Source organism: Camelus dromedarius, chromosome 18 (assembly GCF_036321535.1).
Source record: "Camelus dromedarius isolate mCamDro1 chromosome 18, mCamDro1.pat, whole genome shotgun sequence".
Taxonomy (NCBI): domain Eukaryota; kingdom Metazoa; phylum Chordata; class Mammalia; order Artiodactyla; family Camelidae; genus Camelus; species Camelus dromedarius.
Window position 1 is genome coordinate 11,221,708 of NC_087453.1, and position 25,636 is coordinate 11,247,343.

General features: G+C 48.3%; 2 protein-coding genes across 5 annotated transcripts in view; both read left to right on the plus strand.

Annotated features, from left to right (window-relative positions):
• Window positions 1-10,369, plus strand: part of SLC13A3 (solute carrier family 13 member 3) — a 67,638-nt gene extending 57,269 nt beyond the window's left edge. For 3 of the 4 annotated variants that reach the window (XM_010978631.3, XM_064497027.1, XM_064497026.1), the window contains 3 exons: window positions 4,641-4,802; window positions 7,261-7,398; window positions 8,622-10,369. In XM_010978631.3, the coding sequence (XP_010976933.1) occupies window positions 4,641-4,802; window positions 7,261-7,398; window positions 8,622-8,798 (477 nt within the window). In that variant the 3' untranslated portion in view covers window positions 8,799-10,369. The remainder of the gene's footprint in view (window positions 1-4,640; window positions 4,803-7,260; window positions 7,399-8,621) is intronic. The other variant, XM_064497028.1, reaches the window with a different exon arrangement.
• A 5,577-nt stretch (window positions 10,370-15,946) lies between these two features.
• Window positions 15,947-20,541, plus strand: OCSTAMP (osteoclast stimulatory transmembrane protein). The gene is made up of 3 exons (XM_031433695.2): window positions 15,947-16,065; window positions 16,540-17,542; window positions 20,179-20,541. Exons 1-3 carry the CDS (start codon window positions 16,022-16,024, stop codon window positions 20,539-20,541), a joined length of 1,410 nt encoding a protein of 469 aa, XP_031289555.2. The 5' UTR covers window positions 15,947-16,021.
• Window positions 20,542-25,636: the final 5,095 nt, after the last annotated feature.

Below are 25,636 nucleotides of genomic sequence, written 5' to 3' on the forward strand. Positions count from 1 at the left end.
TCTGGCTCCTGGCCCAGCCTTGGGCAGCTGGCCTGGCTTTCTGTTCAGCAAGGACTTTGTATGATAGCTGCCCCCTCCCCCGCCCCTGCTCGTACCATCTCCTCCCCAGGCAGCCTGCCCCAGGAGGGACCAGAGTGCTAATGGCATGTCCGGCCTCATAGCCCCTGCCCAGTGCCCTCGCCAGGCCACAGCCAGGCCTGCTGGGGCTTAGAGGTCCTTGGACTGGGCCCAGGGTAAGCCTGGGTGTGTGGACTCCCACCTGATGGTTCTGAAGGGCTGGAAGGAGATCCCAGTGCTTGCTCTGAGCTCGAGTAACTTGCTTAAACCCGCTTGATGTCCACACTAAAGTTTTCTCCCGCTGCTGCTGCCCATGACTCCCCATATTTTTAGACACTAGTCTGAAGGCTTGTCTTGGCCTACATGCAAGGCCCAAAATAGCCCCTGCCTACCTCCCTGATGCCGGCTCCTACCTCTGGCCCCTCATGGGTTCCTCTTCAGTCCCACTACCCCTTAATGTTCCTCAACTACACTAGATCCATTTGCACCCCAGGACCTTTGCATCTGCTTTCTCTCTGTGGAATGCTCTTTCCTGAGATCTCTGACTCCTCACCCTCAGGTCTCAGCTCCAAGGTCATGTCCTCAGAGAGGCCCTCCCTGGCCACCATATCTAAAGAGTACCCCCTACACAGTCACTCTCGCTCTTATCACCCTGCTCATTTCCTTCATGCCATGTCTACCCCCAGGCTGTCCTGGTCATTTGTTTACTGCTGTCACTCTTACTAGGATGTAAGCTCCATGATGTCAGGGACCATATCTGTCTTATCCATCACTGTTCTAAGCATCTAGAAAAGTCCTGGTACCTAAATGCTCCCTCACTAAATATTTGTTGGACAAGACCTACAAAATGGGCTGTTTTGAGGACGGATGACATGGTGTAAGGAAAGCACCCAACAGAGGGCTGATGCGTACCTGGGGCTAAAACCGGCCGCCACTGTCAACCTCACTGCTTCTACTGGTATTATAATTTTACTGTCTCATGGATTTTTAATCATTGGTCTTATTGGTCTTATTTGGCACCTTCCTGTATATCTCATTTAATCTTCACCACAATAAACTTATCGACAAATGTATTTAGGTGATGCAAGCTTGATATTAAATCAGAGTGGAGCAGACCTTATAGGCAAGTAGAAGCGTGTGTGTGTTCTCCTGAATCCTTCATTTACTTTCCTTCTGGAGAGATTTTATTTTATTTTATTTTTTTTATTTATTAATTATTTTATTTCATTTCATTTTATTTTATTTTATTTTATTTTATTTTATTTTATTTTATTTTATTTTATTTTATTTTAGAGGTAGCCTAATGAAGAGCCAGATTCTGAGCTCAAAATTCCAAACTCATTTCACTTAATTGGGCAAATCACAACCTATGTGCCTATTTCTTCAGCCATAAAATGTAAATAATTATGCTGCTTACCTCATAGAGTTGTTTTAAAGATTAAATAACTTAACATTAGCAAAGTACTTAGAAGAGTGCCCTGCACAGAGTAAGAGCAATATTAAGTGTTGGTTAAATTAAATAAGTAACAATAAGCCATGTAGGAACTGCTTTTACCTGTACTCATTTAAGCCTCACCACAGCCCCTTGAAGAAATCAGGGAACAGAGATGTTCATTCATTTGCCCAGTGCCACACAGCTTGTAAGCAGTACAGTAGTTTGAATGTTCACATGTGTGCATAAAGTCTTCTCTTCCTTCCTTTAATCAAGTTCACTGGCTCTCGCTACCTAAGAATTCTTATACAGAGTTGTATACACACAGCTGAGCTGCTTGTGTTTCATGAGGCTTTTTAAGAGATTTTCAAGAGTTTTCTATTGAGATTTCCAACTTTAAACATCTCACTTAAAACCATAACACCCTCCTTTAAGATGTGACCCAACTATGTATCAAAGAGATCAAGAAGAGAGGCCCTGGTTGAAGTGGGAAAGGAGGAGCAAGAGGGGGCATTGTCCTGCCAGCTCCGCCTCCCCCTCCCAACCTACGCTGTGTCCTCAGGTACCTCTTGGCATCTTTGCGGGCTGTAAAGTTTGACAACCACAGCACTGGGCGATTTCTGAGTGTTCCGCCACCCCTGGCATCTCGTGACTTGATGCTACTAATGGCAGGTGGCATGTGCTGGGCGCTTGCCCGATGCCCAAGCACTTTTCTGAGTGCTTCACAGATTAGCTCCTTTCCTCCCCACAGTAACCCTCTGGGACAGGCACTATTACACCCCAGTTTACAGATCAGGAAATGAGGCGCAGAGAGGTTAAGTTACTCACCCAGGATGACACAGCTAGACTGGGTTAAGTGAGGGACAAACTTAGTCTGACTACAGAGCCCTTTCTCCTCATCCTCTGGGCGCGCAGCCTCTGACTTTGCCTATTACTGGTCCTGAAGTCCCTGTGAACACCATGTGGCTGTGTGTTTCCAAGGAAACAGAGTTTCTGATTCCTAGGAGAATGGGAAAGGGCAGGTGACACCCATTAGTGTCCACTTGAGAGCCCCAGGCAGCTGGGGGCGGGGGGGGGTCTCCTCTTTCATGAAGCTGCAGGACCTCCCTTCCACCTGCCTCCTGCCAAGGCCCTGAGCAGCCGCTGGGATGGTGGCTGGAAGCCTGGCACCCAGAGGCCAGGCCACGGGGAAGCTCTTGGTCCTCATTCATGCAAGTCATTAATATTCCTCCTCTCCAGCCCCTCTCCATTTAATTGCACACACTGCCAGCGGTCTCTTTGCCAGAGCTGTGGCCTCTGGAAAAAATTAATGGCCCCATTTTTCCCTGCGGGGTTCCCTGGGTCAGAGGAGGGGCTGGGACCTCGACTCTGCCGTGTGCCACACCTTCTAGGCTGTCAGACACACAGTGCAGATGTGAAAGAGGCACCTAAATTTTACAAGCTCTCTCCTTGGGAAAACTGTTACCATTTATTATTGCTCAAAGGTAACTTTTAAGTCAAACTGTAGGGACAAGTGTATTATTTTCTTTATGTAAAAACAGAATTCTGTGTTCTAGAATCCACTATGGAACTTTAAAGTTCTAGATAAGCAGTACATTTTCTATTAAACATAAAAGAAACACATACATTTTCTTTGACAAACTGAAGTATATTGGTACCAAAGGATACTGGATTAATAAAAGGACTGTGGTAGACATACACTTGATTCTAAACATTGTGGGTCTAACCCAGCTCTGCCCTTGATCAACTCGTAAGCTTAGGGCTCTGTTATCTTAGCTAAGAAAACAACAATTTTCTATTGTCTAGCACAGGGAACTTCATTCAATATCTTGTAGTAACCTATAATGAAAAAGAATATGAAAAGGAGTATATGTATGTATATGTATGACTGAAAATTATGCTGTACACCAGAAATTGGCACAACATTGTAAGCTGACTATACTTCAATTTAAAAAAAGAAAGAAAGAAAAGAAAAGAAAATGACTTAAGGAGGAGCCCTTGTAGCTTTAATGCACTATTGCTGCATGGCACCACCAGGGGGTAGCATCGAGCACGATTTTACTTTAGCTTTTCCGCTTTGGGGTCATCATGAAGGCGTGTTGGACTCCAGGGCAGGAGGGCAGGAGGGCAGAGGTAATTCCTGGAAAAGTCAGCAGAGAGAGGCTCGGAAACAATTTTCCAGTATTGATGGCCGGGGGAGCCTGGAGCCAAGGAGGGGACAATCTGCCTTGTCTTTTCTCTGTCCTGGGGGGCTGTGGTTAGCTCTGGGCACTGCTTCTCATTAAGAGGTACAGTGACAGGCTGGTGTATACAGTGGAGGGTGCCCAGTGACAGGGAACTTTGCAGGAGAATGTTAGTTTGCTGACGTACTTGGCCCTGAATGCATAATACATCTTAGTCACTACTTTTGGGGGACCTTGGGCAAGTCACAAAACTTTGCCAAGTTGAGTTCCTTCTCTGTAACACAGGGAGGAATGTTTACCTTACTGGATGGTTGGGAAGAGTCAGGGAGGTAATGCAGGCAGGTGCCCGACACTCGGTAAAGCCTCAATAATGGTGATTCTTATGATCATGAATAATAATTCAGTGTTAATAATGTTAGTATTTATGTTATCACCATGGTAATACTCATCATAAATATCTTTATTATTGATAATCCTATTCATTGTGTTATATTTTATATATATCTGATACATGGTTTATGTTATACATGACATATAGTATCATATATATATTATATATTTGATATATATTTATATACAATATTACAAAATCAATAATGGATATTTTGTATGAATATGTTAATATTTTTATAATTGACAACCATCATTGGCAGAGTGAGAAGATTTAGCATGGAGGGTCCAATTCCCCTCTCCCACTCAAGTTAGGGGCACCAGAACCAAATGGATTATTTGAAGATCCAGGGGTTTGGGCGCTGGGCCTGTAGAGTATGGAGTAGAGAGCAGCTCAGGATTGAAGTCCAAGCTCGAATGCCTGACCGTGGGCAGGTCACTTCCCCTCTATGAACCTCAGTCAGCCTGTATGTGAAAGGGCGTAGTTGTCATCGTGACCAACCCTAACCCTCCACCCTGAGCCCAGCCCTCGGGGGTGGCAGCTATGAAGAGATGCTCCTTGCTTCCGCCTTCCGCAGGAGTCGGGGCTGTCCGCGTGGATCGGCGGGCAGCTGCACCCCCTGGAGAAGGTGCCGCCGGTGCTGGCCGTGATGCTCATCACCGTGGTCATCGCCTTCTTCACCGAGTTTGCCAGCAACACGGCCACTATCATCATCTTTCTGCCCGTTCTGGCGGAGCTGGTGAGGGTCCTCAGAGGGTCTTGGGGCAGGAGGGAAACACCCCTCCCACACACGGTTTCAGAGCTCTCTTCCCTGCTACTGGGATCGCCATCGGGGCCACAGTTGTCATTGCTCTCATCCAAAATGCATGGAAGTGTCAGAACCATGATTTTTAAAAAATGTTTTTTTCTTTAAGAAATGTTTAAACAGAGTAAATATTTTCAAAGTGCACCAAATTCCTTCCTTTGGGAATAGTAACCCATGGTGACATGGAGAGTCTTCTAGGAAAATATAAATTGCCAAATTCGGATTAAGAAGAAGCAGAAAATCCGAGTAGACAAATAACCATAGGAGAAGTTCCAATGGCTGGCAAAGCTCTATCCTCACTCTAAAGCAGATTTCTCAGCAGTATCGACATTTTGGGCCAGAAAATTCTGCCATGTGGGGCTGTCCTGTGCATTGTAGGATGTTTAGCAGCATCCCTGGTCCCTACCTCCTAGATGCCAAAAGCACCCCCTAAATTGTAACAATTCAGAATGTCTGCAGACATTGCCATATGTCCTCTGGGAAGACAAACAGATCCCCAGTTAAGAATCACTGCTGTAAAATTCACCAGCCCCAGAGGGTTGGCTAAGGTGAGAGCTGGCAAACCTTCAAGGGACAGATAGTCTCCACTTACCCAGAATGTTCCGGAACACAGAGAGATAGAGAAAGCCATTCAATCCAGGTATAAGGTTAACAAAACCCTGACCCCAACACCAAAGAAGGAGAGCAAAGGAAAGGAAGGTCATAACTCAAACTCACATAGAACCAAAGATGCAAATAACAGAACAGATCCAGGATCATGCAAAAGGAACAGGATGTCAAGATCCATGAGAATTTCTGCTAGAAATTCCAAAACTGATTAACAGAAACTATCAATGTGGTTTTATATTTAAATAGACTAAAGAAGACCATACCCTGTGGTTGTTTCATTATAATCCAAAATCGATAAGAATTAGATCAGTGTTGCAAATATATGCTTTCTATGCAAACAGTGAGGTACCAGGCACACTTACCAGAGCCACTCTGTTTTTGTTTCTTGCTTGTTTATTTATGCAGCAGCTTATAATGGAGATCACAGTGTGTCAGCACACACAGATACACTTTATTCTTTCTCCATGACTGGAGAATATTCCATTATGATTCAGTGGTTGTCACAATCTTTTACTGCTGGACACAGGGGTTGTTTCCAGCCTCTATTCTCCCAACGATGCTGCCGTGCCCCTTTTTGTCTGTGCAGCTTTGTTGTTAGATTCACTTCTAGAACTGAGATCCCTGGATGAAAGACATGTGCATTTACAGTTTTGTTAGATATGGGCAAATGGCCGTCCCAGGTGTGGGCGCTCCATTTACACGCCCACCAACAGTGTGGGGTGGGGTCCCCATAGCCTTGCTAAGTGTGACTGGATTTAATCACACCCTTCCCCAGGATCTGATGGACCTGGCAATTGAGAGAGATCGGGGGTCTATGGGGTGGTCTGGGGGCGGGGGGAGAGCAGACCCAACCAGGTCTGCAGGGGCAGCTTTTGCTGGAGAAGATACTAGCAAACGATGCATTCTCTTGAACGGTGCTTATCATCAAAATCAAAACATTTTATAAGCCAGGAGGTGATCTTAGTGCTTTTTGAGAAGATGTATATGCTTTGGGTTACAAAAATTCCCTAGAGGGGCCAAAAAAGGGTTATCTTACATAAAATACTGGTGAAGTGATCAACATGAATTGTAAGGGGAATAAGTGTCATTTGGGAGAGGTGATGAACCAGAGACCTGCTGCCTGAGGCCAACCCACAGACACCTCTGACCCACACAATCTTAGAAATTTGGAAAAGCCTACAGGTGCTATCTTGAGTTCTCTTTGTCTCTGAAACCCAGTGAGGCTCCGACAAAAGGTCCTCAGAGGCCAGCTGTTCGGACTGTTTGACTGAGAGAAGGACCAGGCGGGAGACTTAATGTTTTACAGCCTGGTTCTCAAGATGGGGTCCCTGGACCAGCAGCATAAGCACCAGCTGGGGACTTGTTACAAATGCAGATTCTTGGGGCTGCCCCAGACCTGCTGAATCAGCAACTCAGGGAGAGGCGGGGCCAGCGATCTGTTTTAACAAGCCCTGCAGGTGATTCTGATGCACTCTCCAGTTGGAGGCGTGTTCTAGAATCATCTCCCCAGCCCCTCCTCCCTGATGAACCTGCACGTGGCCTCGGAACGTCACTAACCTAGGAACATTCTCTCCGTGTCTCCCTTGGTCCGGTTCTCTTCTTGTCCCCCTGTCTCTACTTCTGCCTGTGTCTGTATTTCTGGATGCATTTCTCTCTGTGTGTCTCCAAATCCCTCTTCCCTTTGTTTCTCCCTCTCACTGCCAATCCCTCTCCATCTGTCTCCGTCTCCTGAGCGGTTTCTCTGTGTCTCTCTGTCTCGGTCCCTCGCCCCTCCTGGGCCCAGGCCATCCGCCTGAGGGTGCACCCCCTGTACTTGATGATCCCTGGCACAGTCGGCTGCTCCTACGCCTTCATGCTCCCTGTCTCGACGCCCCCCAACTCAATCGCCTTCGCCTCTGGGCACTTGCTGGTCAAAGACATGGTGAGTCTGGGCATTTTCCAGCGGAGGCCTGGAGAGGTGGGTGGGCACCAGGGGTAGGCAAGGCATCTACGCGGGACTCCTGCTCCCCACCGCCCCCACTTCCCCTATTTCTGAATCAGTCCTGAGTGGGGCAAGAAATACACGTTTTAGCAAACACTCTGGGGTGATTCTTCCACTTAGGCAATTTCAGGAAACGGTGCCTTAGCAGTTATGTCCCAGAGTTTGCTTCAGAGAAGAGGGACTTCCCTTGCTCTGGGCACCGCCCTTTCTTCTGACTTGTTTGACCAGTGGCTCCCTGCCCAGCCTGGCATCTTCAGGAGAGGACCCACAGGGGTGGACCTCGGTGCCCAGCAGGCTGGAGAGGGAGACAGAAGCCAAGGGTTGTGGCAGTGGGGCCAGGGGAGCCCCCAGCTTTCAGCAGGGCTCTTCCCCCAAGTTCCCCCGCTGAACCGGCACCTGCCTCCCCCTCTGCTGGCCTCCAGCTGCCGGTTCCCCTCTGCGGGTGGCCCGGGGTGTTCACACGTTGGGGCTCGGGGACGCAAATCCCAAGAGAAGGGAGATCTGCGTAACTAGCTGTGGACCAACACAGGCCCTCCGGGCACAGAGACCTCAACGGGATGAATGGAGAGAGAGAACAAGAGAGACAGAAAGATCACAGAGCAGAGAGAGAGCAGGAGCCTTGGGAGACAGATGTTCCTTGTTTGCTCATTCACAGCACAGGTATTTGCCGAGCGCATCCCATGTTCTAGGAAAGGGGGTTGTGCAGTGTAGGGGAGACACAGGGCTGCCTCCAAGGAGGTTGCCTTCTATGAGGGAGACGGACCATAAACAAAAAGCAGGGGAGGGTGTTTAACTATGGAACCAGATTATTTTCAAGTTGTGTGAGTTTGAGTAAGCCAACTTCTCTGAGCCTCATGTTCCTCTTCTGTAAAATGGGAATAACAGTACTAACAACAACAGCCCTCAGAGGGCTGCTTTCAGGGTGAAGGACAGCTCTGTGACATCTGCCTGGCACGGTACCTGGTGCCTAGAAACCACTCAGCTCTTTGAGGCCCAGCCTAGTGGTGTGTGAAGATGGAAGTGTCTTGGGCACCGACCAACCTGGGCACCTGTCCTGGCTCCCTCACTTGCCAGCTGTGCAATCTTGGGCAAATGACTTTCTGACTCTGAGCCTGGGTTTCCCCATCTCTCTCCCTCACTCTGGGCCCTCCCTCACTCTGCAGGTGCGGACGGGATTCCTGATGAACCTGATGGGTGTCCTGCTGCTCAGCCTGGCCATGAACACCTGGGCACAGACCATCTTCCAGCTGGACACCTTCCCTGAGTGGGCCAACATCCACTTAGCCAATGTCACCGCCCTGCCATCCACCTTGGCCAATGACACATTTCGGACCCTCTGAGTCCCCCTTGGGGACTCTCTTTGGGCTGGGCCCTCCCAGTTTTTGCCATCACCTGCTGCTAGGACCCTACAGGATGATCAAGCAATTCTTCTCTGAGATCCAGTACACAGCAAGCAAGGGTGACCTCCAGCGGTCCACTTGGGTCTACAGGTTCATTATCTAGGGTATCTTTTCCTTCTCTATCATGCAGTTCAGGGCCCAGATACCTCCTAGATCTGCCACTTGAAAAACAAACCCCTTTAACTCTGAGCCGTTCTGTGGTTAGGAAGCCAGAAAGCCCAACCGCAGCGACAATAAGTGAATCTAGAATGGCTTCAACACCTGGGATGAGGGGCACAGCTACTATCCCTCGCTGACTAGGTTACACTCTGGAGAGACCATCTTGCCTGGAGGGGCCACCTTGAGTCAAGAGGCTTTGGGGGCTGCCATGTTCCCGCCTAGTCGTCCCCGCTGTTCAGAGCCGGTGTGTGTCCTGCTGGGCGGAGGCCCATTCTGTGCCGGTTGTTTGAGTATCACCCCTACCGGTACCCAGCAGCCAGGGTTGCTTTCAATTCCTGGAGATAAGGGGAGGGACGGATGACTTTCCGAGGACATGGAGACCGTGCAGAGCCTCTTTGCTGCTTCTCTGGGCTCCCGAGCACACAAGGAAAGTTCTAGACCTTTCTACCCAAGCTTTTTAGGATTTTCCTGTTTAATCTGATTCAGTGTGGCCACAGTTCTGGAGTCAGGCCAAGTCTGGGCCCTGCCCTCTCATGGGTGGCCGGCCAACGGCCCCACCCAGCCAGGCCCCTCCTGCGTGGGTCCCGCAGGGGCTTTGTGGCTGCCGGCGTCTTTTTCTAGGAGCCGGGCTTTGCCTGCCCACTCCTACCCCCCCGAGCAGTAAGCATGTTTGATTAGTCAAGGCCACATTTTTCAGGGGTGAAAGAAAAGCCAAGGTAAATCAGGGCCTTGTAAAAGGCCAGGGTCAAATGCCTCAGGCAGGGAAATATAATTCTCTTCTACAGACAAGGACAGCTTAAGACTGCCCCTGAGCTGGTGGCTGGCGGAGCCTGTCCTAGAGGATTTGATCCCTCCTTGTTTCAGGCAGGAATTCACTCGGCACCCCCAGTGAATAGCACAGCTTGGACCCAACAGGTGCTTGGGAAGTGTCTGGAATCAGTGGCCAGGCATTAGCCCAGCATCAGAAAAGGCGCTGGCTGAGGGGCCCAGAAAACTCACCGCCTGCTTCCTACGCCTCTGAGGGATGAGATTCCCCGAGCAGCTGGGGCTGGGGAGGAAGCACCCAGGGGCTGGGCGTGTTTTTAGAATGGCACAGTGAGTCGTGGATGTTTCCCTTGGGGCAGGGAGAGGGAGGAGGGGGCCCTGTGGTTGGAAAATGAGCTCCCAGTCCTTCTTGTGGGGGCACTACAAGATTTAGTCACAGTTACAGCCTGCTGGGGTTAGGGGTGCACTCCTGTAGGACAGGGGAGGGGAGAAGTTCATTCACAGAGAAACCCAAAGGGCTTGTAACCAGGTGAATCATGATTTCAAATACTTTTGATTAAAAATGCTATAAAATAATGTTAATTGAACACTGGGCCTGGAGATTGTTTGCCTTTGTGGACACAAAAGAGCTTCAAAGCCTCAAATTCTGGAACTTGGGGTTTCACAGAATTTACTTCCCTGACCTCACTTCCTGACTGCTCTCCCCTTTCTACTCCACTCCTGCAACATACTCAAACTCATCTCCCTCAGGGCCTTTGCACATGCCTGTTCCCTTGGCCTAGAACACTTTGCTGCCAAATATATGCTTGTTTCCTCATTTGATCCAGGTATCTGCTCAGATGTCACCTCCCCTGAGAAGCTTCCCAGACCATCGAGTCTAAAATGTCACCCTCATTACTCTTTATCCCCTTTTCTTGTTATATTTTTCTTCTTAGTATTTAGTCAGGACACTGTATTGTTTTCTTGTTTCTTAATTTTCTCTTTCTCTAGAATATGAACTTATGAGGATACAAACTTTATTTTGTTCAGTGCTGTGACTTCAGTACCTAGAACAGTTTCTGGCACACAGTAGGTGCTCAGTAAACATTTGATAAATGAATCTATATCAGAATTTCTGAGGAAGCAGTCTCACTCTTCCATCTGGGGTGTATTTGGCTCATTTCTTTATTCACTCGTTCTTCCATTTATTCATTCAACAATTCAGAACCTGTTATGTGCTAGTTCACTGTCCCTACCCACTTGAAACTTAGCCAAGGAGACAGGCAGTAGGCCAGTAAACAAATAAATAAAATGACTCTGGGTCATAATGTGGACTAAGAATAAAATGAGACCGGTCAATGTGACAAGGCTACTTTAGCCGGGGTGGTCAGGGCGGACTTCTCTGAGGAGGTGGCGCTGGAGTGAGACCAGAAGGTGTCAGCCATGTGCTCTTGGTGGTGTGGGAGGAAGGGGGATGACAGGGGTGGTACACAGTCATTGGAAATTTACCAAGAACTCATCTGAAACATACAAGAACACTTGGAAGTCAAAAGAGACAAAAACAAACAAAACAGAACACCTGTTTTAGTTACTTTGACTGCATGGACAAATCACCCCAAAACTCAGGGCCTTAAAACACAATAATTTATTGGCTCCCATGTCTGCCTTGGGTCAGAGTTCTGCAGGCATGGTTTTGTCTCTGTTCTGCATGGTGTGTCTGGGGCCACCCAGCTGGGGGTTTAGCTGAAACTGGGATGTCCGTGATGGTTGTGGACCATCCAGGGTCATGTGGCTTGTCCAGGAGTCGAGCCTTGACTTCTGTATGTGACAGTGGGCTTCTCAGAAGGCAAAAGTAGAAGCTACCATGGCCCTTAAGGCCTGAGCTTGGGAGTCCAAGAACAGCAATTCTGCCACATTCGATTGGTCAAAGCAGATCACAGGGTTAGCCTGGTTCAAGGGTAGGGAAATAACTCTACTCCTTGATGGGGGGACTGGCATCCACATACAGGGGAGTAGACAACTGGCCACCAGCTTTGGAAGTCTTCCACCATACCACTCAAGAGAAAACTGAGTGAAACTTACGAATATGCTGTTCTAAAGTGGCCAGGAGGTTTACAAGGAGATGCTGAAACCAGTTGTAATCAAACAAATGCAAGTGAAACCAAGATTCAATAATATGCCAATCAGACTGGCCAAAAAGTAGAAAAGCAGACAATAAGTGATGGTGAAATGGGAGGAAACAGGAACCCTCGTTTTCTGCTGAAGAGATAACAAACTATTACCATCATCCTGGCAAGCAGTTTGGTGGTAATTGGGGGGATTCATTATCTGCATTCCCTATGGTCCAGTTATCTTATTCTTGGGCTGAAATCCAAGGAAAATTATCCCATGGGTCCGTGGGGATACAGTGGAGGAGGATATTTGTGCTACTGTTGTTTGAGATACCAAGGAGCTGGAGGCCACCTAGGTGACCATCACCAGGGAAGGGGATGCATTTACATAAAATATGGAGGAGGCACACTTGGCAACACGGCAGCACGTAGAAGCGATGAAACATTAAGTGATAGGGTGGACATGTATCTACTCCAGCACGTACGTCAAATAGAAGTGCATAGAGTCACACGGGCAGAGGAGTGGAAGTGGTGACGGTAAATGGGAAAAAAAAGGTGAACAAAAGTCACTGAGCGAGTTCAATAAGCCTGTTGGACTCCTGGCTCCACCCATAACATCTGTATGATCTTAAGCAGCTCCTTTACAGTTTGGACTTTGGTTTCCCCATCTGAGAGATGAGAGTCATAGTCAGGATCTCAAAAGGTGTTAGTAAGCACATACACTAGCTCATGTGAGGTGAGTTGAGTAGTGGGTCTAGCGACAAGGTGTGGGCAGATGGTTACATACAGAAAGCACAAGGGAAGTGTAGACCCTGGTGATGGGTCGGGTGAGAGGGCTAGTCATGGAGAAACACCTCCCACCCCAGGGTCAGAGGACAGCTGCCGACCTGGAGCTGGCAACTTTAGTCCAAGGATGCATCCAGTCCTTGATGACTCCGTAGGGATGCAACTGCCCTGGGTCTTCCCTCCCTCAGCTCTCCTGCTAGGGCTCCCCAGTGGTCAAACCCAACTGTATTGGTCAGGGTTCTCCAGAGAAACAGAACCAACAGGATGTGCATATATGGAAAGAGTTGCAGTTCAAGTCCAAAGGCAGCCTGCTGGCAGAATTCACTCTTGCTCAGGAGAAGTCAGCCTTTTGTTCTAGTCAGACCTTCACCTGATTAAATGAGGCCCACCACCACATTATGGAGGGCGATCTGCCTTATTCAAACTCCATCCATTTAAATGTAAGTCTCATTTGAAAACACCCTCACAGAAAGATCCAGAATAATGTTTGACAAAATAGCCGGACACCATAGTACTACCAAGTTGACACATAAAATTAACCATCACACCAACAGAAGCCAGAATGCAAGGGAGTCTTTTGATGTAGCCCATCCAGGTCCTTCTTAATCATTGTTTACACTGATTACATGTTGAAAGGATAATATTTTGAATATCTTAGGTTGACTGAAATATTTTATTAATTTCACTTTTTCATGTGGCTACTAGAAATTTTTAATTTACATTTGTGGCCCCCATTCTGTTCCTATATATTAGAGAGCACTGCCTGTTTGATAAGATTCTAGCCCCCACTCTCCTCCACATCCTCAAACCAGCTGGAGGATGGCAACATTCTACACTTGTGAGCTGTGTCCGTGACTCTAATATTCTTTGGGCCTCTGATCATGATTCTAGATCTGAAAATTTACCACTTCCTCTTCCTGTTCTGTCTTATGGCTCTGAATCCTCCACCCAGAAATTCCCGTCAACAAAGCTCATTCTATCTTTGATGATTCAAAACCCCTTCCGGATGTTGTGGGCCTTAGACTCAGGCAGAAATGAGCAGAAAGGACTACCCACATGTGCTGAGAAAAACCAAAAATATCTTCTGCCCCTTCCCTCCTTATGCTCCCATCCTCCCAAATCTTACGTATCCACTAGAGGCCTTCGAGAAATGATCAGCATGGTCCCATCAGTGCCCTGGTGCCGGTGCAGAAACTAGGCAAATGCTGGTGTCTTCCAGGACTCTCCCCTCTGACCAGCACAGCGCCCTGAAGTTTCTCGTGTGATGGGACCCAGGCCAGGGATACGGTCCAGTGGGCATCACAGAGGCCCGTGCAATTAGGTCTGAGAAACCTGGGGCTCACTCAGGCCAAGCTGTCAGCCCAGGTCGGAGGGAGCAGGGCTGGAGCATTTGTATATTGTTTACTGGACCCTAAGAAGTAGGAAATGGTAGTCTCCTCATTAAAGCAGAGTACACACAGCTTCAGAGAGGGACAGTGTTGTTCTGAAGGTCACACGGTACAGTAAGTGGCAGAGCTGGCATTTGAGTGCAGGTCTGCTGCCTGCAGCTCAGGGCCCCCGCAGGTCAGAGGAGCGGCCAGCAGCTCCCTGCATGGGTCCCACTGAGGCCCCCTGCAGAGGTTACTAACTGGCAGCCTCACCGGCTCCGGCCCACAGACCTACCAAGGTTAGCCTGCACCATGGTCTCTCATTTTTTAAAAAAAATGCCAGCTTTTAAAACTTGGAGCCTTTTACATAAAAATGGGAATAACTGGGAAAAAATGGGGATGACTGACATCTTTGGAAAAACTGGACACCCTGGTAACGTTGGGCCTCATTTTCAAGGGGCTTCAACCCTCAGCTGGAGTGGAATAGAAGCCGCCCTTTGCAAAGGGTCTGCATGCGGCAGTTCCCCGCTGTTTCCACCTGGCCAGCTTTGCCCCTGCAGGTACGTGTGCTTCCTGCCCTTGGTCTCCTCTGTGTGCTCAGCTCTTTGCAGACTTGGCAGCTGGCCTGCCGTCCTGGAGGGGCTTGTGACCTGGGAAGAAGTTTAGGCCCTCTGAGGGCCACAGGTTTCTCATCCAATTGTGTGACTATGAGAATGCCACTTCCCTTTTCTGGGCCATGGGACAGCCTCCTTTAGGCCTGAGCGAGTGACCCAATGTCCTTAGAAGGGAAAAATGACAAGGATTCTGGAATATTGTGTAAGTGTGCCCCCTCACTGATCCATCCTGAAGGGTGAGGGGCAGGGGCTCAGGAGAGGCCTCCTGGAGGAGGCGGTCCTGCTGGTAGTGATGAGGCACAGAAACACTGTGGAGGGGGAGGGGAGTGTCTGCTTTCCAGGTGGAGATTGGCTTTCAGAACTGCCCAAAAGTGTACCTGCAGGGCGGTGCTGACGGCAGAGCCCACAAACAGGGGCTTCACGTTTACTGAGTGCCTGCAGAGCCAGCTGCATCCCAAGGTCACCATGAATCTTGTGAATTCTTCCCTCCCCTCCAGTAGGGCACAGTAGCCGACTGGAAGACTCTGGAGCAGGGTTGCTGGATATAAATCATGGCTCTACTTGTTACTAGCTGAGTGGCTGGGTTAAGGGACTTAACTCTCTGGATCTTAGTTTTCTGAACTGAAGAGTGAAAATATCAGTCCCTACCACGAGGGGCTGTGTGAGGAATGGATTGAGTGAATTCGGATAGAAACTGTTTAGAAGCGTGCCTGATACTTGGCAAGTGCTCAGTAAATGTTAACCGTTATTATCATGCCTCCTTCAGAGGGGGAAAGTAAGACGGAGAGATGAGGTCACCCGCCCAAGATCACCCAGCTAGAGAGGGACAGAGCTGTGATTTGGAGCTAGATCCGCATTGGGCTAGAGACAGGAAGGGAGCTGAGAGGGAGACCAGAGCCACTGATGACTGGAAAGAGTCTCAGCAGAGATAGTTGTCTCCTGTGGGTTTCCACCTTCTAAGAGTTACGGATCAGCCTCTGCCTGCAACTGCGCAGGGGGAGGGAAAGGGGAAGCCCAGATGAGTTCTAATCCCAGAACTACCACTGATGAGCTGTATGGCTTCTCTGTGCCTCAGTTTCCTCTTCTGTGAAATGGGACTAATTGTACCTCCTGACTATCAGGATTAGAGAGGTTGCTTGGAAAAGGCATGTTCTCTCCTCCCACCCCTTCCACTGGATCTTGCCTGGGAGAGGATGAGGCAGCTTGCCCAACCCCCTGGGAGGTGGGCCCAGGCAGGGCGGGACAAAGCCACCAGGAGCACTTAAGGGCAGAAAAGCAGAAGTGACAGTTTCCCAAGTCCTGGAGGACACATTTTCCCTCCCTTCATCTGCCGTGGTCGCTGCCTGAGCCCGCCTGCCGGGATCCGCAGCTGTTCAGGGAGCATGAGGGCCCTCCAGGGAGCAGCAGAGCACCTCATCCAGACTGGGTAGGTCTGGGGACCTTGGACCCTGGGGCCATAGGCAAGAAAACAGTCAGTGGTCAGGCCTGATGGGGCTGAGAATGCAAATGAAATAGCGTCTCTCCCTGTTTCTCTCTTTCATTCCCTCTCTTTCATCCGTGCTTCTCTCTTTGCGACTCCATCATTCCCTTGGGCCAGCTGTCCTCACAAGACAAGCAGCCCAGATGTTATCCTCACATCCTCAAGGACTGCTTGGAAACTGGGTTCCTCCCTGACAACGCAGTGAGAATAATCGTGTGGAAGGTTCTGATTGGCTCAGCTTGGGTTATGTGGGTTTAGGATGGCTTACTCTGATTGGCCCACCCGGGAAGAGTGCCCACCCCCGTGGGTAAAGGGGTGGAGCCTATTAGCAGTTGAAGAGTTTGTAGGGCAGGGGCATTGGGCAGACACACAACCCTCCAACTCTCTTGATAGAAGTTCTCCCAATTTCCTTGAGTGCAGGTGGAGAGTCTGGTACCTGGGGCTTTGCAAGGCCCTTGCCCTGCTGCAGGCCGCCTGGATTGCCTTCTCCCGGCCTGTTCCAGCCAGCTGTGGCCAGCTGCTGACCCAGCTCCTCCTGTGCGGGTCCCTGACTGTTGCTGCTGCAGGTCTGACCTACCATTGGCTGGTGTCCTCGCTGCTCTATCCTCTGGAGCCCTCGGCTGTGGTGGCCACCATCTGTGGCCTCCTAGTGTTCCTGAGCCTGGGTCTGGTGCCTCCAGCCCGCTGCCTGTTTGCGCTCAGCGTGCCCACCCTGGGCACGGAGCAGGGCCGCCGCCTGCTCCTGTCCTGGAGTACCGCCACCCTGGCCGTCGCCGTGGTGCCTAACGTCTTGGCCAACATGCACGCAGCTGGGCAGGTGCTGAGGTGTGTCACTGAGGGCTCCCTGGAGAGTCTGCTCAACACCACTCACCAGCTGCACATGGCATCCCGGGCTCTGGGTCCTGACAGCCAAGTGGGCGGCCAGGGCCTGATGCTCCAGGCCCAGGACAATGGCTCTGCCTTCCAGCTCCACATGCTCAGGGTCACTCAGCAGGTCCTGGAGGACTTCTCCGGCCTGGAGTCCTTGGCCCGGGGGGCAGCCCTGTGGAGTCAGCGGCTGGTCACAGGGCTCCTTATGCTGGGCCTCCTGGTGGACTCAGCCTGGTACCTCCATCGCTACCTGACTGACCTGCGGTTTGATAACATCTACGCCACACGGCAGCTGGCTCAGCAGCTGGCAGAGGTCGGGGCCACACACCTGGTGTCCTCCCCGCCAGCCTGGCTGCTCTGGGCGGCCCGGCCGAGGCTGTCCCAGGGGGAGCTGCTGAGCTGTCTCCTAAGACTGGGTCTGCTCACCCTGCTCCTTGTGTCCACGGCTGTGACGGTGGCCACAGACCATGTGGCCTTTCTCCTGGCTCAGGCAGCCGTGGACTGGGCTCAGAAGCTGCCTGCTGTGCCCATCACGCTCACGGTCAAGTACGATGTAAGTGCAACAGCAGGAAGGCGGGCATAGTCATCTCCTGGAGGGAAAGGGTAGGGCTCATTAAACCCTTGACTCAAAGTGGAATTTTATTAGCCTTCAAGTCACAGTCCTCGGAAGAGCTATGAGATCCAGGGGCACTGGCAAATGCTCTATTTAATTCCCATGACAGCCTGATGCAGTGGGCTCTCACTGCCAGTGAGGATACTGGTACCCGGGAACATCGAAATAATTTGCTCCCCCTGTCCCCCACCAAGGTCAGTCTTCACACAGGGCAGCATGTCCCAGTCTCATTTTTCTGACTTGTACAAACCGGTCGATCCTCCTTACCCTACAACGTTACCGTAAGTCTTAAAATGTGGTAGTCTCCAGAAGTACCTAGTAGGCTACAGGCCACACAGTACGTGTTTAATAGATAGTGGCTACTATGACCCGCTCACATCTGCATACGACGGACTGGAGGAGGGCTGAGGAATGGTCTAGATCAGGAGTCTACCAACTGCAGCCCTGGGGCCAATCCTGCCAGCCTCCTGTTTTTGTAAATTGAGTTTTATTGGACACAGCTGTGCCATTTGTTTATGGATTGGCTGTGGCTGCTCCACGAAGGCAAAGCTGAGTCAATGCAACAGAGATTGTAGGTTCTGCAAAACCTAAAATATTTGCTATATTAATAATAACATAAAATATTTACTATCTATTTACTATTGGTTATATTTACTATCTCATAAAGATTTGTGGGTTTTTTTCCCTTGGCCACATATCTTTTTATTTTTTTTTAATTTTAAATGGTGAGATCTCACATAAAAGTCCATAAAACATATCAAAACTCAGACCCTGAGCTAATAATATTAATAGCTAATATTTATTGAGCATTTATTATATACTAGGAAAGTGTTCTTCAAATTGCATGAAGTCAATTTAATCAATGTAGGGGCTTATTCTCGCTGTTTTTTTTGAATGAATTAGAATAGACTAGAAATTTATTAGAGTATATTGTAGGTGATGGGGATGTATTATTCTACGAAAATTTTCTTCATAAAATGCATTTCTTGCTGTCGGTCACAGTAAAGAAACATGTTAGGCGATGTACTGTTACCTGATCTTCTGTATTTCATCAAATCTAAGATGCCATTGATTGCAAACCACGCCATCATTTTATGCATCATTAGATGAGAAAAGGCTGCCAATTAAACCATGACAATGCTTTATCATTTAGATTTTTGATTGTATTCGTATAAAATAGTTCACTGATTATGTAATACAGATTTACTTTATCATCTTTCTCATGGAAAGATAACAAGAAAAATAGTAATTTTGTGAAGGTTTTCCTAAAACGTCCTCCCGTGCAAGCCTGACTCTGGAATGACTCAGGCTGAGTTCTTAAGAGTCTGTGGCTTTTTCACTGTTCTCTGTGCCTTCGAGTGAGAGAGAGCACTGGGGATCCTCCACTGTGGTTTCCAGCATTTTCCTCCTAACTGCGGACACCTACTCTGCAGGTTTTGCTGCTGGCACCCTCTTATCCTCTCAGAAAGCAAGAATTAGCACAATGGCCGAACCCAGTTTGGAGTCATATTGATTTGAAGATGCGCTTGATCTCAAAGATGTTAAGATGTGGGGAAAAAAAAAATGAATCCCAGAACTGATGAAACAAGATAGCTCATTTAATCGCCACTGTGATCCAGGAAGACAGAAATTACAATCATCACTATTTTATTGATGAAGACACCGAGACTCAGGGAAGTTAGTGAATCTGTCCAAATTCATCCTACCTGTACGTGGCAGAACCAACCTGTGTCTGTGACTCTGGTGGGCCCTAGGCAGGTTGACTTTCATGGACTCTGTTCTCCATTAAAAATATGAATAACTGCATTGGTATAATGACTAATATATTAATACTAAAAGGACAAATATATTAATATTATATAGTTCTTCACCTTAGCAGTCTGTATTTTAATTCTGATTTTAAAAGAAAATAAGACATTTTCGTAGGCCCCTCAAAGTACTGTGGGTCCCCAGCAACTGTACCTAATGGAGTTGTCTGTAGCAGAACCAGGTTCCAACCCACGAAGTCTGGCCCTAAAGCTCAAATGGTTAAGCTCTGACCTCCCTGCCTCCCTAGACACCACTCTTCTTGCTCCAACATGCCCCATGGAAATTGGAGAGCCTAATACTTACTAGCAGGATATTGGGAGACCACCACCGGCTGGGACTAACCCTTGGGTGGGCCACGTGTAATCCACGGTGTGACCTTAGGTTGGCATCTTTTAAATGAGGCTCCCACTGGGCTTGACCTCATAAAACTGTGCTTATTTGATGGACTAGAGCATCTGAGGGATTCACTAAGGGCTCAGCAAAAAGTATGAATTTGTTTTCTCTGAAATATTCTCTGCCAAAAGAATAATAATAAACAGGTAGCAATTGTACAGTGCTTTTTATTCAACAGAAAGCCCATTTCAAACACCTGATGTCATTTGGCCATCCTCAAACCCCTGGAGGCCAGGGTTACGTCCAGGCCCATTTTGCAGATGAGGGCAGGGAAAGTTGGACCCGGCCAGCCCTACAAGTGGCCGTCTGTGCTGGGGGGCAGGGAACAGCTGGGGTGTGTGTCCACTGACTTTGCTTTTTCCTTCTTTTTGAAGGCTGCATACACAGTCCTGGGCTTCATCCCCTTCCTCTTTAACCAGCCACCTCCGGAGAGCCCCTTCCTCTCCGCCCACCACTCCTTCCACTGGGAGCTCCGCTTCACCGCCGCTGGCTGCCCGCTGCTGCCCGCCCGGCGCCCGCACACAGCCGCGCCCCTGGCCGCGGGCGCCCTGCAGCTTGTGGCTGGCTCCACCGTCCTCCTGGAGACCTATGCCCGCCGCCTGCGGCACAGCATCGCTGCCTCCTTCTTCACAAGCCAGGAGGCAAGGAGGGTCCGCCACCTTCATGCCCGGCTCCAGCGAAGACACGACAGGCTCCAAGGCCAGCAGCTGGTCCCAGGCGCTCCATCCTGCTCCTGACAGCTGGGCCAGGCAGCAAGCATCCAGCACAGCTAGACAGGCCTGCCGGATGGATATCTGGATGAACAGAGAGCAGTGGGGCCAAGGAGAAAGAGCTTTGGAGTTGCCCAGACCTGAGTTATAACCTTGGCCCTTCGGCTGCCTCCCTGTGTGACCTTGAGTAGGTCACTTCACCTCTCTGAGCCTCAGTTTCTACATCTGCATAGCGATGGCATAATAACAATTGATGTGACCAACTTTCCACAAGGGAATGTGGGTAATGACGGAGTGAAATATTGGACGTGAAAGGCCTTGATAACCAGAAAAGAATGGTGCAAAGTGAAGACCAGGAAGAGCGGAGACACCCACAGTTCTTTGGGGCCAGTGGGGGGTCTGCCCAGGCTCCAATCTGTATCCACTGCTTTACCAGGTGGATGGAGACTTTGCATCCTGTGTCTAAATGCCTCTGGAACTTATTTATATGTCCGTGAGTCTTCTGAACTTACTTAGAGTAATTTTATATATTAAATAAAATCAACCAAATCAAGCAAATGTATATAGTAAATGTATGTATTAAATCCTAAATTAGATTATCCCTCCTTGGCTTCAGATTCTTTCAGGAGTTTCCCATCTAGGGTTGCCAGGTTTAGCAAATAAAAATATAGGACACCTGGTTCCATTTGAATTTCAGATAAAAAACAAATACAGGTTAAGCATAAGTACGAACTGAGGATACTTATATGAAACCTGTATCTGTTTATCTGAAATTCAAATTGATGAGTAATCCGTATTTTGTCTGGCAACTCCAACCCCATCGAAATTATTAAAATCGCAGCTCCTTCCCCTGTGGGCTTGGTATTGCCTGTTTTTCCCTCCAAGTCTTCCTCTGTCCCTCTCTCACCTGCTCTTTTCCCAGGAATCTGACCTCTGTGAATGGGTATCACACTTGCCTTAGAGGCGGATACTTTTGAGATGTGAATCAAGCAGTTTAGAGTTAAGAAGAGAAAGAGAGATTGTTGGAAGGACCACTGCTGGGAGTATGAAATACTGAGACACCGGGTTGGGGAAAGAGGATTTTACAGGGGAGTGGTGTTTTACTTCCCTTAGGGTTTCCTTCAGAAACTCCAGTAAAGATAAAATTACCTTCCCTTTTGGTCTATGTTGCTGCCTAAGTGTTTATTTGAATACCAGGACTCAGTGGCTCGAGCCCCCTGCAGGTCACATGTCATCACAGGGGAAGACACGTAAGTGGAGCTTCAGCCAGGGCATCGGATCTGTCCTTTGATGGAACTGACATCCAAAGGCACATATCAGTGGTTGGGTTTGCAAAAGGATGGAAAACAGAAATACTACCGCCTGCCCCTTCCCCCCAGCACTCCCAGCTCTGGGGTATTTTTAGGCTGTGAGTCACCAACTGCAGTGAGCCTGGCCACAGTCCAGCCACTTTTCCACCCACTCCCCAAAGGTGTTTGTCCTCATTGCTAAGAGGCACCATCAGCCTCCCACGACACCCACCCCCCATCACAGCTCCCTTTCCCACAAAGCTGCCTTGTTGTTCACTTAGGCAGCGACTCATCTGCACTTTAAAAATTGTCCAAGTAATATATGAATCCCTGTCCTTATAAAAACCAGAGCATTACAGATAATAATAGCTAGTGTTTGTGGGGTGCTTATGATGTGCTGGGAGTAGGCTAGTAAATGCTTAATGACTGGTTCTAAAAACTAAAAAGAAAAAAGAAAGTGCTCATTTGTAGTGTTTGCTGATATCCATGGTATAAACACTCCCACCAGGTGATTTCAAGCGACCCACATGGTATCACTGGAAGCAGGATTCGAAAAAGATGCCCACAACTGGCTCCCATGAGCTGGTGTGGGCTGGCTGTCATCGGTTGTGCCCCAATCTGTGAAAACCTTTATGTACCTCACCTTATTTAAACCTCACAGAAGTAGATGAAATTGTATTATTGTTAGCCTTCTTTTAGAGGTGAAACAAATTGAGATTCAGAGAAGTTAACTATTTTCCCAAAAGTCACACAGCTAATAAGCTGCAGGCAGAGCCGGGAGTTAAACCCAGAATCCCTGATCTTAATTGGCAGCAGGGGTGGGCATCCAGCACCAGCTTCTAGGCACCCGGGGCCAGGCACCCAGGGGCAGTTACTCAGCCTGCTTCTGGCTTCCTGCGTAGCTTCATTGGAAGTGTTTGGAACAGACTCCATCTGGGAACCCTTCTCCGAGAGTGGCAACATCTCCTCCAGCCAAGGTTGGGAGTAAGATGAGGCCAGTAAGACACTTGGAGCACAAAATCAAAGGAGGCGCTCGCTCTCAAGGTTGTGTGTGTGCAGGGGCTCTGCCCCTCCCCTTCTCTCCCTGACTGTCTCTCTCTCTCCCACCCCTTCCCTCTCACTGCAGCTGGTTATGTAAGAATATAACCTTCCCAGAACCCCCTAGGATTGGCCCTTTGTGATTCATTTACTAGAATTAGTCTCTTGCTTATTCCCAGCCCGATCACTGTTAGGGGAATTGGGTTTATCAAGACCAGCTGAGATGTTTTTCAAAGGATGGGTCACAACTCTGGATCAGGAACCAAATTAGCAGATCGCAACCAGTATTTCTAAAACATGAAATAGAACAGAAAATATTAGCATACATTGCTTATGGTAAACATAGGCATAATTTTGTAAAACTTATTTCAGCCCCATGTGCTTGTGTATGTGTGTGTGTATATGAGACGCTATATAAAATTTATTTTCTGTGGGTACTGGGCAAAAAGAAAACTGGTAGCTTAAGTGAATTTGGGGGGATGAAATTGACAATGGACTAACAGAATGACCACCAACTCTGCTTAAATGTCAAACTTGGGGATGCAGTCCCTGAATCTCTACCTGACTCTCACCCTAGACTAAATATGGCTCTCCAGTACACACTGCCATAATACCTTCAAAACTCTTATGACAAGTGTAATTATCTGTTTGTTTGCTGCCTTCCTCCCTTACTTGACCGTAAGTGCTGGGAGGCCAGGGATTAAGTCTTTGGTGTTCACAGTGTCCCCCTAATGGAAATGATGTGAAAAGGACAGGGCCTGGTGGAGAGTTTAGAACTAGATAGATCTGGTTACAATGCTTACTTTATCCCTTGTTGTCCATTAACACCAAGTAGATCACTTCACCCCTCTAAACCTCAGTTTCCCCATCTGTAAAATGGGAGCAATTATGCCCACTTTGCCTAATTCAGAGTTGACTGTTCATTACAATGACCCAGATGAGTCCCTAACACAATAGGAGACCATCAGTGAACTGTGTCTGGGTCCACAGTAGTATTTGTTTAATGAATGACTGCATGAGTGAGTAAATGAATGACTATGTGTGTGCACAGGTCAAGGACTATCTTATTCACTTCTGCATCTCTGGGATCTGGCATGGAGCAGGTGCTCAGTGAATGTTTGTTGAATGACTAAGTGAGCCTCTGCTTCCCCACTAAACAGGCATCACCCCCACTCTTACCTTAGGAATCATATGCCCAGGACTGGAGGCATCTGGACTAGGCACTGAGCTGAGAAAACAGTGGTCTTGTGGATGGCTGACCTGACTGTCAAACACCAGGCTACTGGCATCTCCTAGCCTACTGTTTCTCCTATTATTAATATTTTATATTAATATGGTACATTTGTTATAATTAATGAACCAGTATTAATGTTATTATTCAGTAAAGTCTATATTCAGTTTCCTTCAGTTTTTACCTAATGTTCTTTTTCTATTCCAGCATCCCATTCAGGAAGTCACATGACATTCAGTTGTCATGTCTCCTTAGGCTCCCCTTGGCAGTGACAGTTTCAGATTTTCCTTGGTTTTGATCATCTGGACAGTTTTGAGACATTACTGGTCAGGCTTCCCCTCAATTGGGATTTTTCTGATGCTTTTCTTGTGATTAGACTGGGGTTATGGGTTTTTTCAAAGAAGGTCACAGCGGTAAACAGCCATTTTCATCACATCACATGAAGGGTGCCTACTATCAACATGACTTGCCACTGTTGATGCAATCTTCATCACCAGGCTGAGGTGGTGTCTGCCAGAAGTTTCTCTACTCTAAAGTTACTTTTTCCTCTCCTTTCCATTCTTCCTCTTTGGGAAGAAGTCACTAGACACAGACCACACTAAGAGGTGAGAGTGGGGATCCACTTCCTTGAGAGAGGAGGAGCTACATCAACTACTCGAAATTCTGCATGTGAGATTTCTCTATCCCCGCCCCCCATTTATTTATTAAGTCCTTTATTTATATACGTTTGGAATCAGCGATACCTACTTTATACTCTGGGCTATAATCTAATACTACTTAATTTTGTTAGCCAATTGTTCTAGCTTTGCCCATTGGGAGCTCTTTCGGTTGGCTCCTGTATTTCTCTGACGTATCCCCATCAATGTGGGGTATTGGATGTCAGTGGTGAGGACGAGGGAGAAATAATAACTCCTGAATATTTGGTTTTAGCAGCTGGGTGGGTGTTTTAGCAACTGGTGCCCTTACTGCGATGAGGAAGACTAGAGAGGGATACGGTAGATTATGGGAAACTAGAGTTCCACTTTATACATATCCAGTGCATTGCCAAGTACTGCCCCCTGCTGCTGGCAACTGAACAGCTCAATTAGACAGGAGACAGAGCTGGCAGGCTTAGGAGAGAAGCCCGAAGAACCACTTGCAATTAATATAGCTAAAAGGATTGCTCTGGACCACACTCAGGGAAGACTGCCACACCCTACTATGGGGAGGAGGCATCCAGGACTTAACTGGCATTTGCTACCTTAGAAAAAGTGAGTATGGGACAGCTGGGGTTGGGGTGGGGTCAGGGTGCATAAAGTTGGGAGTGTTGGGGTTCTGCTTCTGCATGGCCCCTGATTATCTGCATGACACTGGAAATCATTTCTCTCTGGACCTAATTCCCACATCTATAAAATGAGAATAATAATACTTGCCTAGCAAGGGCTGTGGGAAATAATGAGTGTAAGGCACCTGCTGTGGTGTTTGGCTCCAAGTAGGGTGCTTTGCTATTATTACTGATGAAGACCCCAGAGAACATTGCAGAGAGGTAGTACACATGGTGAGTAAGAATGTGGACTCCATGGAC

Bases quoted from the DNA above. Each gene is read 5' to 3' on its own strand.
- OCSTAMP (XM_031433695.2), top strand. From the start codon at position 16,022: ATGAGGGCCCTCCAGGGAGCAGCAGAGCACCTCATCCAGACTGG. The intron at 16,066-16,539 runs GTAGGTCTGGGG...CCTTGAGTGCAG, and splicing joins GAGCACCTCATCCAGACTGG to GTGGAGAGTCTGGTACCTGG. The intron at 17,543-20,178 runs GTAAGTGCAACA...TTCTTTTTGAAG, and splicing joins CGCTCACGGTCAAGTACGAT to GCTGCATACACAGTCCTGGG.